At 38.9% G+C, this 16,085-nt stretch overlaps 1 protein-coding gene and 1 long non-coding RNA gene across 8 annotated transcripts in view; both read left to right on the plus strand.

Moving 5' to 3' along the window:
• TBL1X (transducin beta like 1 X-linked) overlaps positions 1–16,085 on the plus strand; it is a 203,647-nt gene that overhangs the window by 172,893 nt on the left and 14,669 nt on the right. For all 7 annotated transcript variants that reach the window (XM_041119497.1, XM_029999175.2, XM_029999174.2 and 4 more), the window contains 5 exons: positions 763–895; positions 9,520–9,661; positions 12,554–12,617; positions 12,721–12,818; positions 14,370–14,430. In XM_041119497.1, the coding sequence (XP_040975431.1) occupies positions 763–895; positions 9,520–9,661; positions 12,554–12,617; positions 12,721–12,818; positions 14,370–14,430 (498 nt within the window). The remainder of the gene's footprint in view (positions 1–762; positions 896–9,519; positions 9,662–12,553; positions 12,618–12,720; positions 12,819–14,369; positions 14,431–16,085) is intronic.
• Positions 918–5,149, plus strand: LOC121232555. Its single transcript, XR_005931209.1, has 2 exons — positions 918–3,309; positions 3,913–5,149. It is a non-coding gene; the product is annotated as an uncharacterized LOC121232555 (long non-coding RNA).

The following is a 16,085-nucleotide window of genomic DNA, read 5'->3' on the forward strand; positions in this document are numbered from 1 at the left end:
TTTGAGCCGAATGAGGAAGATTTATACTGAAGCAATGAAAATCTGGAGTGAAAACATTGTTCATGATGCAAATTGGAATGAATTGCTGCCACTAAGAGGAATTCATCATTTTAAATTCACTTTTTTTTCCTTAAGGAAATGAAAGAGCTTTATAAAACAAAGTTACTTAGTCTGCAGTCTAAAGAACCCCAGAATTACAGCATGAAGGTTAAGTATATCTGTGCCTCAGTTGGTACCTTTACATATATTTTGATATCCTTGGTAAGGTGATCACTCACTGTTCCCCTGCCGTGCTCAGGGAATTAAGCCCTTACTTGGTATATTCTTCATCTGCGAGTAGCGCACATATTACTTACAGGACGTTGTGTAAGAAAAAGTATGTGCTGTATGTTACTTTTTTAAAAAAACAGCATAAAGCTTTTCTCAAACGTGGCAGTCTGCTACTTTAATAAATCTGTAAGTCATTTTTAACGAAGCCAGCTTCAAAAAAAACTATACTGAAATAAATGCTAACTATTTTTTGGAAGAAAAGCTACGTGCATTTATACAAAATATTTTGGGAAGCTCTACATTTTGAGGAAATACCATAAATTTGAATCATCATAGGGAACAAAATAGAGTAATATGGTCAGTGACACAACACAGAATATTATTTGTAGTGTATACGTTGCTGTAAGCTTTAGGCCATGGGTAGCCTAAAGTCTTTTAAAGCAGACTTAACAGCATCTTGCAAACTACTTATTCTGATATATCTCCTTACAGATAATCATTCAAAGCCAATGGAAATTGACGGGGATGTTGAAATTCCTCCTAACAAAGCAACAGTCCTTCGGGGTCATGAATCAGAGGTGTTCATCTGTGCCTGGAACCCTGTCAGTGACCTGCTAGCATCTGGGTAAGACAACGACTGAAACCAGCTGCTGCAATTAGAATGTATTTAGAGATGCAAGAACTTGCAAGTGTATACTAGAGAAGAACGAGTATTCTTTTCACTGGTTTTTCAGCCTGAAGCTGGTTTTTTCAGCAGTACTGTACCTATGTAGCAGTTAAGTAATTATAAGGTGACACAGAATATGAAGCATTTGCACATTTAAGATGTGCACTCTGTGGCCCTGAACACACATACACTTTTTTAAAGGTTTTTAAAACAACTATGGGTAATTCTCAGGGTATTTGAAGTTCATGTAATCTACTGCTCTTGGTTAATGGTTCCCATTGGCGTCTCAGAAAGTTTGGCATCCATGTTTTCTTTCTAAAAGTATGGAGACTCTAAATCAGAGTTCTCTTTGGCTATGTCTGCGTTAGCGTGGTGCACAAACAGGAGTAGGTCTGTAGAGCAGCACTATTGTGTGAGGACCTTATGTCACCACTGTTTATACGGGGGGGGGCTTCAGGCTGGACCTAGTTTTGTCCGATGAGCTGAACATTAAGGAATGGTTTGAGGGCATGTTTTGGTTGAGTGTCATTGCAAAGGAGTCTAGTTTGTGTTCTGCAGGCCTGCTCAGCAATGGCAACCAAAGCATGGTAAGTGGGACAGTCAGGAGACTGACTTACAAAAAAGCACTTTTGATCCAAACAAAAATGCTAACGTAAACATACCCCTAGAGCTATATACAGACACTGCTGGAATCTGTGTTTGTTCATGCTTAAAGTTAAACCTTAAAATGAAGGCTAAATTTAAGAAGTCTAGCTGGGAGCGTGGAGGAAAGCTGATACATGTTAGAGATAAATGGGTCTTCATCACTTAAAGTTGCTTAGCAGTATCAGAACACATTCCTTACAAGGAAGAGGAGAGTCCTTTTTTTATTTCCAGCTTTTTGCAAGATCATCAGAATAGTCATCTTCTCTCTGTTGACTTAACACATGAAAACAAGGAATTAGAGTGCAAATACGAAACAATAAATAGGAGAAATAAATACCAGGTTGGATAAACAGCACAAGATCTCTACAAGAGTAAAGACTGAAGTTTCCAAAGAATAATTTCAGACAACAAACTGGATTTTTAGAAAACAGAATCCTGCTGAATATGCTTCATTTCTGTAATGTCCAGGCCTGATCGTACTTTTAGCATCTGTAGCACTAAGTATCTTCTTTTACTAATTTTAAGAGGATATAGTGATAGAATTTGCAAAAACTGTATGTAGGGTTTGGGGATGAAAAACTTTGGGTTTCAGCTCTTTTTTTTCCATAGGCTCAGTGGGTCTTCTGGTTTGTGATAGGGTCCCTGGGTGATCCCATGACAGACAAGAGCAGTAATAGCAGCCATGCTCCTATGCCATGCATTTGCTGTATTTTCTGCTAACCGTATTCCTCTACCCACTCGGTTTTCTAGTGTCTCAGGCGATATTGCATGGCAGTATTACTTATCCCTAGCAAATGATTATTATTAAGAAGGGAAGTCATGATCATTAAGGTCAGTCTCCAGTTAAAATAGGCAAGTATAAAACAGTTATTTCACACAGATTGTCCCTTCCCAGCATACAGTTGAGTGAGCCATAAAAAGAGATTTATTTAACGTATAAATAAAAAAAAAATTAGGATTGACAAATGTGGAAGAACTGTAACATATGATACTCCTTAATCATCCCAGCTGAAATCTGAGAGGATCTTTTCAAGGAAAAATAAGTGAATCAAGGGAAGGCAAAGAATCTGTGATGTGCAGGAAATGTTACTGCCTTCATAATGATTTGTAGATCAACATCAAATGATCCTGAATAAACACGCTTCTGTACTGCTCCTCTAACTTTTCAATGTATGCCTAAATGCTTTGACTACCCATAGATGTTAAATCATGGCCTAGTAGTGAAGAAAACCTTGAAAACTAAGAAGAATTTAGTTAACCTCATGAAATTGTTTTCGTGGTTGTTTCTTATTAAAGATGAAAATCTAGAGAAGGTTTCATAAAATCTGGAAGAGCTTTCCTGCAGTGGAGACAAGCTGAATTAGAATTTCACGAGCTGTCTTGAGAAAAATAGCTCTCATATTTAGGATCATTCAAATAAAGGGACTGTATTTGTTGATACAATAGATCTCCTTTAGCCCTGTCATCCTAAACAATATACTATTTAACAGTAAACTTATCCATTATGGTATTTATTTGAATTCTATAGAGAACAGTCTGCAGGTGATCAGTTAGCACACCCACATTATTATCTAAAGGACAATCGGTGGGGCGAAAGGATACCATACAGAATTATTCTTTAGGGACACCTGGTGGCGCCTGAGATGAAGTGAAGATGCTGCTTTATTCTGGAGCATATCTGCACAGCTGAAATTAGGCATCTGCTCAAGTGCTCTGTCCCTCTGCAGGTACCTACATCTCAACTCATTACATAGGGAGTCAAGTATAGGTGCTCAGACCTCAGCCGGTGGCTTTAGCTTTGGTAACTACTTCCCAGTATCTGAGTCACCGCTCTGCCGGTGCTTGCCGTGCTCGACTGCTTCCCTAGGATCTGCGGTTCGGAGTCCTAGTGTGCATAGTTTAAATGGTGGACCATTTAATAAACCAGAGTATGTACTGCAGTGACTGAGGAACCAGTGAGTGTTTAACTTTGCTACAGGGTGCTAAGCATTGGTAGATGGATCCCTGGGACAGTGATATCTTACACAGCTTCAGGTAAACCTGGAGGGTGATAATCAGAACCATTACTCAGAAGTCTAAGATAGAGGAGTACCATCTCACTATGCCTTCAATTAAGCTTTACCTTCAGTGTAATAGGTCTTTCTTAATAAGCTTTGCTGGTGATTTTGGAAGCACATAAATACATGCATGGTTATAAGCTTTGCTACTGATTTTGGAAGCACATAAATACGTGCGTGGTTAGAAAGTACAGTCAGGTGCTGTGTCTCATGCAGACTAATGGCAATGCACTGAAAACGCGAACAATTTAGATCCATGTGCGTCTTGATCAGATTTTAGCCTGAGACAAAGTATGTGATGAAGTTAGCCTTCAGGTGATGCAGCAGTGAGTGCCTGATGAAGCTTACATGAGTGAAATGGCATGGAATGCACAGAAGAAAATGAAACTGAAGGAAGAGAGCTGAGTGACTGATTATGCCACTGCGCAAAGAAGCATTTGAGATATCTGGTATAATAATAGTGCAAGCTATCATCTACAGGTAAACTATGTGTTACAGCACCAATTAAACAAGGGGGAGAAATTCCCTGAGATCTACAGTATGCTGCAGTTCTGTTTGTCCTTTACAAAATAATGCTTCAAAAAAGAAAACTGCAGTTAGTCTGATGCATGAACACTGAATTGTTAGATTCTGTAATAGCCATATTGTGCTGCCCAGTCCGTAGTTTTCTTCTGGTTTCCCATCTGCCTGATAGTACCCATCTGTTGTCTTCTTAAAAAAGGCATAGAAAAACCTAACTATTAAATAAAGGAAATAACAGATTTGTTCTGTTTATAAAGTGCCTAGCACAATCGAATCTCAATTCCTGGCAAATTATTTTCTTCAAGCCTTGTTACACAAGCAATAAATTTTTCTAACAATTAGCGGCAGTTTAGACAGCAACCTGATGTAATCTTCAAAGCACTAAAAGAATAATGCAGGTTCACAACCTAATCTGAAGCAAGCTGTGTAAGGGGATTTGTTTGTAGAATGAATTACCCTAAACCAGAGCATTGGTTTCCAGATTAGTGAGTATCCCACTGGTAGAAAGGGATTTTGATATTTGATGTCCCATCTACCAATTGCTATGATTTTTAGGGTGAGAAGGCTAGCAAAGGAATATATACTCTCTGGACTTTGCAAAGGACTATTTAAAAAAAAAAAAAAAACAAAAAAAAAAAACAGTGGAGACAGGAATTTCTCTGATCAAATAGCCAGAAAAAATATATTCTGTAGGTGCTCTTCTTCCTCCGCCACACCCATAACCCTTGAAGTGGAGGGTGGAGGAGACTAGGAATACCAGTAAAGGCTATCAAAAGGCATGACTGTCACCAGATGCCTATGAGAAGAATGCTTAGATGTTTTGAACAGAAGCATTGTAATAGTACAGTAAAGTGCATACATACAGCCATGTAAGAGGATTAATTACCCTTTATGAAGGAAATCAACATTCCAAAACAAGTAGTTGCATACAGTGTTTTGGACAGGTTAAAAAAAAAAAAAAAAAAAAAAAAAAAAAGTAGGTGCTTGGCTAAATCTCAAGATTTGGCCATTCCCGACCATAATTCCAATTTTGCTCTTAAAAGCCAATTGTCTTCCTCTTCAAAGACTGATTTCTTCCGTGAGATGTCTTTCAATATCTAAGTTTTAATTTTATGACACATGTAAATTGTTACAGATGGTTATGTTCCCTGGGTAGTGCAGAAACCCATTACGGCTACGTCCGCATTAGTAAACTAACCATGCCTGGGAATATTCCTAGGCACTGAGGCCAACTGGCACAGAACGGCCGGTGTCTGTGCTAGCAAACTGTCCTGGCTGCCAAACAAACTGCACACTGGGAATCGTCTCTGGACGTTGTAACCACCAAGCCATGCCCAGGAGTTATTCAGAGAGAACATCAGGGCCCGGAGCAAGAGTGCTAATTAAAACAGGCCAAAATCTGGCCAGGGAATAACCTATCAGTTTTCTAGCATAGGTCATCATGGTCCAGTGACCCAGAGTGTTCCTGAACATGCTTGAATTTCCCAGTATGGAAGTGGACGGACTGTGAATGTCAAGGCTGCTAGAGCCTTGAACTCCAAAAGCTTTTCCAGTTGAATTTAGGATGTTTCTGTCAGCGTGTTCAACTGCTGCTTCCGAGAGCGCGCTCCGTTCTGTTACGTCCCGCCATGCCCTTCAAGTAATTCCTGTAGCTGTGGCGCAGAGGGACCTGGCCTCATTCCCAAAATCCAACAGTAGGTATCGTTCCTTATCTTTGCTGATCTATACCGGCCTCTTTCACACAGGGGAACTTTGTCTCTTGCAGAGTGCTCCGTGCACCTTTGCTCTCCCTAGTCAGCAAAACAATTAGCCACGAAAGCTGTTGTCCAAGATCTTTCATCTCTGTCAGAAGCAAGACAGGATGTTTCTAGGCCCTCTCCTGTCATCACTGTGGGTTTTATATAGTACTTTGAGTTACTGTATTTCTCGTATCAGTGGTTTAGGATCCACTGGGAATTACCTTTCTGAATAATCCTTTTGAATTACCGGGTTGAGGGGGTTGATTTCACACATCACCCCCCTAGTCAGCGCCAGGTGTTAATTGTGCTAACTGTAAGTGCTTATTCATTAGCAGGTGACTTTATTGGGGCCAGTTTCCTCATTGCATCAAATCCATTAATGCAAAGCCATCAGCTATTAGGCGAGGTCCACTTGAATAACCTGTTGCAGGGAGCAATGTTGTAGAGTCAGTGGGACAGAGATGTCCCTCTGGATACTTCGGAGGCACTTCCCTCTACTGACTGCCTAGGAAGTGTAAGTGCTTACTTTAAGAGACCTGCTTTATTGAGGAGAACTTAGGTGTGTATATTATGAGGAGGATTTTCCTTCCCTTTATGCTTTTAATAATCTCTTTTAAAATAAACTAATCAAAAGTCTAACCTGTTTGAGCCAGAAGTATTAAATGCACATTAGCAATATTGCATATCAAAATAACACTGATTATAGGACTTGCAGCTGAAGATTAGAAATACCAAGGTTCAACAACCATCTTGCAAATTTCTTTACCCCAACTGCAGCTATTTTAACCTCCACGCTGACAGTTACGGAATGGAGATTTTATATGTCACAAATAAAATTCTGCAAACATTTGTCCATCTTGATTCATGATTATACCAGGACTAGAGAGCATGAAATAAAATTCTTTCAGAACTAGCCTTCCTAAAATTTGGCAGTACTCTACCATAGTGCAGAACAGTATACCTATTACTCAAGTGTTCATGACTCGCATGTTGGAATGAGCTGCTTTATCATGCAGATAGAAATGCTTCTATGGGCTAAGGAGATTAAATATCTTTCTGAATTGTGCTTGAACTATGGTCCTCTAATAAGGCAGGGTTCACTGAATCATTCAACAGAAATCGGAATACTTTCCAGAGCAGAGAATACTCTTTTCTTTTTTCCCCAGCAACAAAAGGGAAGACACACAAATACCCCTGCCACACACTGGTAGGCTTATAAAGCCTCTCTGCAGGGACACATAATAGCTTATGTAGCCTTAGGAAGAAGAAAATGGAAAAACAAAATTAAAATACTGGAAAATAAGATTGCCCAAGCATTGCCAGAAAACTGACTAAATAAAACTGTTGAAAAACAAAACATAACCCTTTTAGAACTAGCAAATAGGATATTGTGTTTGATAGCCAAGTGACTGAGTACTTTATTCACAGGGTCCAGTAACAAACTGGATCATTACAATAAGGGCAGGACTGGCCCAGAGTCTTATATAGTAGAGAAGCCAGCACTGAAGGGTTTTCCTACTTAGCATGTTAACCAATAACACAAGCCTATGAAAGACTTATGTTCCCATTATTGTAAATTATCATGAGTAAAAATTTATTTTCTAGCCAATGTGCAAAATTGTTGTTCAGTTTTCCAGACCTCTGAAGAAATAAGGAGTTATATTACAGTCATAGCTCTGTATGGTGGCAAAAATCATCCTGATTCGAATTATTTCTTAATCACTAACATGAAAGATAGGTGCCAAAAATTAAAGAATGGCTGTAGAGCAGTAGCTTGCGGTTAGGCTGGCAAAGCCCTGGCCAGCCATTACATCTCAGCTTGACACAAAGGGTTCAGAGGCGATGGGGCACATTCTCCAGGCGTGCCGTGACCCAGCAGAGCTCAGCGCCACTGACACAGGCAGAGAGAGGTTTTTGCTTTTACAGTTGAACTGTTGTTCGTGTAAAATTTGGCTAAACTATTGGTAAAATAATAGACAAAGATAATCAAGTTCAATACTTGATTGGTCAATATTTGCACTCAAAGACATGTCAAGTGTTTAAAATTTGCCTGGTACTTCTAGTATAAATAATTAAAATGTTTTATTAGTAGACCAGAAGAAAAATTAATATTCTCTTGCAATGGATTTCCTTTTCAGTAAAGCACGGCTTATCAAAGCAAAAATGGATCTTAGGTTTTTAGTCTTTGAAGGAAGACTTTTTCTGCTTGTTAGTGTATAGGAAAGGAAGTTTTAGTCATGACTTTAAAAAAAGAAAAAGCTAACACATGAGGTATAGCAACATTGAAATTTCATCTAGACTGTATGAATTCTTGGAAATACAAGACAGATCCTAATTCTACTCCAAGATTCTACTTACTGCATGTAAATGAAAATTGCCCTCTAGACAAAACAAGCAATCCAGGGTACTTTGATTGTTTTGGTTGTTGTTGTTATTGATTGTTTAAAAAAAAGCGGGGGGGGGGGGGGGGGGGGGGGGGGGCGAGAGACAAATCCCAATAAACTAGAAAGCATAGTATCTTCCACCCCGTTGCAAATTGATTTCTGACCCCAGAGACGTTTTTCATTGGAAGAAAGATTTATGCAAAGTGAAAATAAATATATTATTTACGAGCAGATTATGATAAACACTTTACTTCCTCCTCACAACTTTCTCTAAACAAAATCAGAGTTTCAGCCTGGAATACAAACATCTCCCTAGAAAAGATTCAGTCTATAAAAAAGATTAAAATCCTGATGCTGTATCTGTCTCGCTCTATTATGTCGATAGTTATTTTGCCGCTTTTTCCGACAATGTGAGCTAAGCAGCCAAGCTACAGACAGCAAAGGAGCCTGTAGACATGAATTTAAAAAATAAAATGGAGATGAATTTTAAAAATTAATTTAAACTACCTCTCTACTTTCCTAATCTTGAGGTTCTGTACCTTGATTTAATGCTGAGAGGCTGTTTTGCAAACAGCTTCTGCCAGCGGCTGTGTTCTGGTCTGTCCTGAGCAGAAGTCCCTTATGAAAGGGCCATGGCCAAATTAAAGGCGGCCTTAAGTTCACCTCCTGCTCCTGCAGTAGGTGTCAGAGGAACGCGGGCACCTTTGTCACGCTGCTCGAGGTCCCCTTCCCCGAGGCTGCTGCCAGCGCGACCCTGGAGGTCCTGCCGCGCTGTGGTCGGAGCCTACCGCAGCACCGGGGGAACGCCAGCGACTCGGCGAGCCTTTGGGAGCCGCTGGGACTGTGCACGCGTTTTGTGGGCACAGCCTTTGTGTTTCGGTCTTTATTGGGATCTCCACGGCGTTACGTTTGTAACGCGGAGTTCCCCCAGACCGTCTCAGTTACGGCGATACCGACTTCAGGTATGAAGTGCAAAATGTAGAGAGCAAGCAAGTGTATTTTAGGTAAAAAATCTCTGAATAAAGCAAGTGATGATGTGGATGCAGATGATATGTATGATTTAAATTTGTGTTTGCATTTTTTAAAAAGTATATGGAGTGCAGGAAGGGTTGGAAAGAAAAATTACTTTTTAAAGGCTGTGATGTTCTCTCGATGAAAACAGAAATAGAGGTTTTTCATTATTTGCTGGGTCGCCACCAAGAGGAGTTTTCATCTCTGCACAATTGCTTTTATAGATCCGGAGACTCAACGGCCAGAATATGGAATCTCAATGAAAACAGCAACAGTGGTTCCACTCAACTAGTTTTGAGGCACTGCATAAGAGAAGGAGGACACGATGTCCCCAGCAATAAGGATGTGACTTCATTGGACTGGAATGTAAGCTAACTTCTAAGACTGTGCATGGTTTTTAACTGTCTAAATTTAATTCAGAGGCAATTACAGCTGCTGCTCCATATCTTTTATATCTGAGGTGACCAGAGCTCTGTCCTAACCTACTGACCTCTTGTTTCAAATACTCATAATAGGCTGAACTTTCCCCTACATGCTATAATTTTCCAGGGCCGTTGCCATCTTCAAGCTTAATAACGATGTATTTATATTTCTATTTTAGGAGCATGGGTAAAAATAAACTTGGCTAACTTTAAGAATGAAGATTAAACAAGCAATCTATGTAGTAGTGAAGCCTGATTAATAATGTATCTGCATTTCATAGTTACTTTATTTTGGCATGTAAGGAGATACAAGCACCAGCAAAGCTTTTTCCGAAGTTGGACTATCAAGACCCTCTTTCATTTGAATTATGCTGTGCATAGCAAAACATGTTCACGTTATTGTCTTTGTCTTGGTAGGCACATGTGTAGTCATTCTCTCTTTACCTACGCACCTTCTGGGTGGAACTGTCTTGCCTGATCCCTTTTTTACTTTAATCCTGCAAAACCTTCTATCTTAGATAATATGGTCCTGCACAGAGAAGACTGAAGTGAGCAGAGAGGACAGGTATTGTTAAGAATCCCCAGTGTCTGGGCAGTGTCTTTGGGCAGCTTTAAGGCTGCTTCATGTCTCCTTTCTGCCACCAAGCATTGTAAAAAGAACTTACAACTCCTTGCAGGAACCTTAATTAATTTTGAGATCACTTGCATTCTCTCTGTTTTGCTGATCTTAGTACAGACAGAGTGATCGTATTAGTCTTGTTTTCATAGGAAAACAGATTAAAAATTAAGTACCAGAAAGGATTCTCAGCGGTTACATACAGTCTCAGTTGCTGGCCAGAGACCAAGATTCGATTAATCTTTACGGCAATATTATTGTCCTTCAGGTGAGCTAGGTACTTCACAAAAGTAAAAGATAAGGCCACTGCACAAATCAGCTTCCCCTATGTATTTTATACTTGACACAATGCAAGAAGTTGGTGAATAGTACAGAAAGCAGAGGTAGGTTAACAAAGCAATTAAAGGTAAAACCCAAGAACGTTCATTACTTGTTTCCTGTGGATGTCACGGTGAAGAAAAATAGTTGGGAAAAACTGAACTGAGTAGTAGGAAAAGAGTAACTGAAAGAGGAAAACATGCAAAGGTGCAGAACAGTTATGAGAAAAGTTGTCCAAAACATATAGGGCATCCTCTAGTATTTCCTGTAGTAGTTCCTTGCCTTTACAGACCTAATTGATCACTGATACTTCACTTGCATTGTGCTAGTACTTAATGTAAGGAAATGTGCCTAATTTAAACACTTGAAGTGCTTCCAACTTACTTAGAGTTTTCCAAAAATGTGAATTACCACCAACAAATTTGGATAAAGTACATCTAGTCCCTGAGCTTTCCTTCCCTTTTCTCTGTTTGCTTGTATCACCTTTGTTCTCATCAGTGGTCCCAATAAGTGTGTATCACAGTGAAGTTGGCTTAGGTTTTGATATTTTTCCCCCTACATCGTTATAAATTTGAGTTAAATCTACAACTGCTCTGACTCACTGCTTTTGGAGGGTTGGAGCGGACATACGTTTCAAAGGATTATTTTATGCTTTTTCCTAATTTTCTATTCATGATACTAGAAATGCCGTCTGCCTTTATTGTGTATTTAGAACCACAATATTAATCATATTTCACTGTGAAAATTTCACACTGGTGATATTAAATCAGTTCTTCTCTGGTTTATGTGATTCATGTTATAATAAGAAACATTATTTCTAAAGGCCATATTCAGATCATGTCCTTTGGTACCAAGGGTAGGATTCAACTCCCTTAGATTTAACCATCTGAACAAGTCACCTAGACTCCTAAGTCAGCAGAAAGAGAGGCATGTGCCTTCGTGGTGGTCTGGGCAGAAGTCTAAAGCAAATGGGATCATGAATTACACTCCAGAGGTGTGTGATGCTCTTAGTTATAGAGGGAGACTAGGTTACTCTCCTAAACTAACTCCCAACTTCTGGATGTCTGGAGATAAATGGGGTGAATCTCACTCCTAATCCAGGTGCTGAAATGTTAAAGACTAAATGCCCAGCTCTAACAGTACCTGTCTCACCAGATTGCGGAGTCAAGTTCCTTTTTAATTACTCTCATTCTGGCCCAATAACTCTAGCATCGTTGGCTGCACAGGAGATATATCCTTCAGTGAAGGTCTTCCTTCAGCACAACACATGTAATTTCCTGATTACAGTTCCTGGGCTTTCTTTCTCCTAATTGGGACCCGTGAATCCAACTTTTCTCAGGCTATCCATCATGGTACTGTGCCTCTGAGCATGTGCGGGAGTCTGTGTTCAGACAAGTAGGAAGCAGCTTCTTTGGTGGTAGATTGCATTTGAGGTGTTAACCGTGAGTGTAGGTGGCTTAGGTGTTTAGGTCCTTCTTTCAAGTATCGGTGCCTGAATTTCACTGAACTGGGATTTAGACAGGATTTAGATGATCTGTTGATGTTTTGTAGGCTTTTTATGTCTAAGAAGTAGTATCTGTTTGTTATCTGGAAGAATCCCATAGAATTTGTTACATCTTGTTTTCTTTTTCTAATCCTTTTGATTAAATGACTCGTATCTGATGGTGTAGCCCAGTATTTCACAGTATGTTAGGGGTTTTTATTTCCTCTTTGCTGTCTGCAGTAATAACCTTTAGTTTAAATCATAGTATAATCTGTCTCAATGTGTGGACTCAGATTTCCCATAAATCACAATGCACAAACCTTTAAAAAGAAAGAAGAGAAAAGGAAAGGAAAGGAAAAGGTTGGTTGAAACAGATTTCCTCTAGTATCGACCTTTGCCATTTGTATATATCCCAACAGAGTGATGGAACACTATTGGCTACAGGCTCATATGATGGTTTTGCAAGAATATGGACAGAAGATGGTAAGTCAAACAGCATTTACTGTTCTTAAGCATCAAACAGCAGTGAACTGTAATTTGGCTAATTGGTAAACAATTTGTAATATTAACCTTTTCTTTATTCCAGGTAACCTTGCAAGCACCTTAGGTCAACATAAAGGTCCAATATTTGCCCTGAAATGGAACAAAAAGGGGAATTATATTTTAAGTGCTGGTGTTGATAAAGTGAGTTTTAAAAATACATTATTCTAACATAAAAATGTGCTGATTCAGTGGGCTTGTGCTGCTGAATTCCATAAGATTATTTTCTTCTCCTCCAGGCATCCTGGAGAGTTTACTTTTCTTTAATATGTTTTAGTGTGTGTTGATTACATTTTTGAGGCTGCATAAATGTGTACTATTTTTGTGTAAAAGACTGTACTTTAAAAAAACCAACTCCATTTGCTCCCTGTGTAAAATTGCATCTTAAAAGTGTCTCAGTTAAGGAAAGAACTGCTTCCAGTACTTACGGTTGTAGTTTTATCAACTATTTCCAGGAATGAAGTGATCTTAAAGACAGTGCACCTTTTAGCTCATCTAATTATTGAAACACTTTTATTTGAATGAAATATATATGGCTTCCTATGCAAATATGCAAAAAAAATGGTAGTTCTGAACTCAAAATCAAGCAAAACGTAGTTACAGCTGAGTGCATATTAGAGATTAAAATGAACAGATGACCGATGATGATGAGCACAAATGCATTAAAACTGAAACTGAAAGTACACAGCATTCATCTTGCCTAAATTTCCATATCTAAAAATTAGATGTGTATGTCATCCTTGGCTTCCTTTACAAAATTTGGAGAGAAAAATGGCACTTCCAAATGATGGGTTGCGTGGCCTGTGTCACAGTGAGATGCACTAACAGTGCTTCTGTCCTCAGCTACTGACAGAGGAAGTCTAGGGAAACTAGCTCAGGCTTGTGCATCTGATTTGTAGGCTAGATGAATCCCTATGTTTTCACCTATTTGTGAAAATGGAAACTTAGTTTTATTCCTTTTAATACTGGCTTATATTCAGCTACACTTGTCTTCCAATGGTAGTTCCATTATTCTGGCAAACTTATGTTCCCAATAACAGCAGTGATTCTTTAGATGATCCATTATCAGCAAGATGAGGCATCCTTAATTTATTTTCTGGAATCGTAAACTCCCAATAAATTGAGAATTCACTCAGAAGGTGGTATTGAGCCCTACAGGGGAGTTGCTTACGTGTGCTGTGAGTATGGATTAAACCTGTTGTAAGCAAGTTACACTTTGGTCTGTGCCACCACAGTGGCAAGAAGTAATATGTACTCTGCTGCTAGATAAACATTGCACTTGGTAGATTGTTAGAAATGTAGTATCATGTAGTTTTGGAATAGAATTCACTTGCGTCTTTGAAAAGGGGAAGAAGTCTCATTTGAAGAAGATGACTGAAACAGCTGTAACAAAATACTTATTAAAAATGTGTAGTGCTGTCTTCTAGCATTATTCAGAGAGAATATGCCCATTCTTAGCAGTTATATTACTTCCTCTGTAGGCGTGATACTTCTTTATCTACACTTAGATTATTATTCTGTAATATTTGGAAGTGATTTCTGTTTTTTCAGCTGTTCAGCACACAAGGCTCTCTGCAGTCAATAATTTTATCAGTCCATCTTTTAGAATTACTCCTCAGCGAGGGTGGTCTCTGTTTGTTTTCTCTGAGCTGAACAGTCACTAATCTTTTTTTCCCCCCCTTCCTTCGGATGCAGACAACAATAATTTGGGATGCTCACACAGGAGAAGCTAAACAGCAGTTTCCTTTCCATTCAGGTAATTTCTGCATAACCCTTGTTAGTAAAATGAAATCCAGTTTTTAATTTTGTCAATGTAATGTATCCTTTTGTAAAAACCTATCTGCCAGAGAGAAGTTTGAACAAAGTTTTTTGTGCTTTAACAATCCTGAGTATCGTGGCTTGTGGGTTTATTCTTTTTTCAGAAAGATGGGGTTCTGTGAGAATCAGCTTTGAAAGTCAAACTGATTCTAGGAGAGGATTTAAACACCAGCCATGTCTACTTAGCTGAATGATTCTGTCATTACCTATGTGCTTGAATACTACCAAGTGGTGATTTATGAAGAGACTTTCATGGAGGTGTCTGGGATCTCTTCCACTCTTTCTGCTCCTGTTGCAATGAAGCTTACTTGAGACAGAAGCAGCCGGATCTCTCATGCAGCTTGCAATTATCACTGCAAGCATGAAGGTCCTCAGCAATTTCTTAGCTTTTAATTTTGACTTGAAGTTCTTCGGTATTTGCTTTCTCTGATTATTAGAAGTCGGTTGCCAACCTTGAGTTTCAAAACCTTGCTGCACCAAAACCTGACTTGGATGGTCATTTGTAGATCTGGTCTGCTTCAAGAAGACAGGAGATATCACAGATATTAAGTAATCTTGAGTAACAGGCAATCATTGACATAATCTTAAATTCACCTGAGACCAGACTGGTAAGATGATGACTGAATTCATGATCCAAACTGGCTAAGTTGTCAAAGTGAAGAATTTTTGAGGGGCATAGTCAAACAGAGTTTAAAACCACCAAAACATTACAGATTCTGATGCTAGAAATGTTCATCTTCCTGTGTGTTCAGTGTAACTAACCCAGTTTTAAATACAGCAGGCTTTCGCAAGGTGCTTCCTGGTGTTTAAAAACACGTATTTTACTACTAATTTTAAAACATTAATTTGCGCATGCTTTTCAACTCAATTTCTAGTTGTTCCCATTCTCACATTTTCACAGAGTTATTAATATGCAGTAGCAATTGAAATGGTTATTCAACAGAAGACAAAAAGTATGTCCATGCACACGGCAGATCCATACTCTGCATTTTTGTCACTCATCTTCTCGCTTATTAATGCAACTGTCAGTTTGGAGGAGTCAGTGTCTGCTGACAGATTTTCTCACTGTGGCATTTATTTATCTATCATAACTGTTCCATAAAACCAGACTTTGCACTGTATAGTGATGTAGTTAATGAGACACTTAAGCCTTCTCATCCCTATTTATTGATCTAAGTAGTTGTGGATTCAGAACTTGGTTGCCCCTTCAGAATCACGTTCACTGATGTGTAGCTGTCTTAGCAGTGATGTGCATCAAGGACATATCACTCCATTCCCCTTTTAGCAAGTTGAAAACTTAACTAGGTCTTTCAATGCAATATGCCGATGTCCATCTGCATTAATAGATTTTTTTAAAAATTCTTATTATGTATGCTGTTTGTCTTTGGACCATAAGACACAACTCAAGTGGAAATGTGGAGAGGTTAATTCTATTTTTTTTCATTATTTCAAGTATGTTTTCATAGGGAAGTAAAGCATTTAGGTATTAAGGAAATTGCTCATAGGCCAAAAGCTGGAGTCTTTGTCCTCACAGAAGCCTAAAGCCACAAAGACCTCACCTTGTCCTCTTTGCATCACTTATTTGCCAGAACA

This window comes from Aquila chrysaetos, chromosome 23, assembly GCF_900496995.4.
Source record: "Aquila chrysaetos chrysaetos chromosome 23, bAquChr1.4, whole genome shotgun sequence".
Lineage (NCBI taxonomy): Eukaryota > Metazoa > Chordata > Aves > Accipitriformes > Accipitridae > Aquila > Aquila chrysaetos.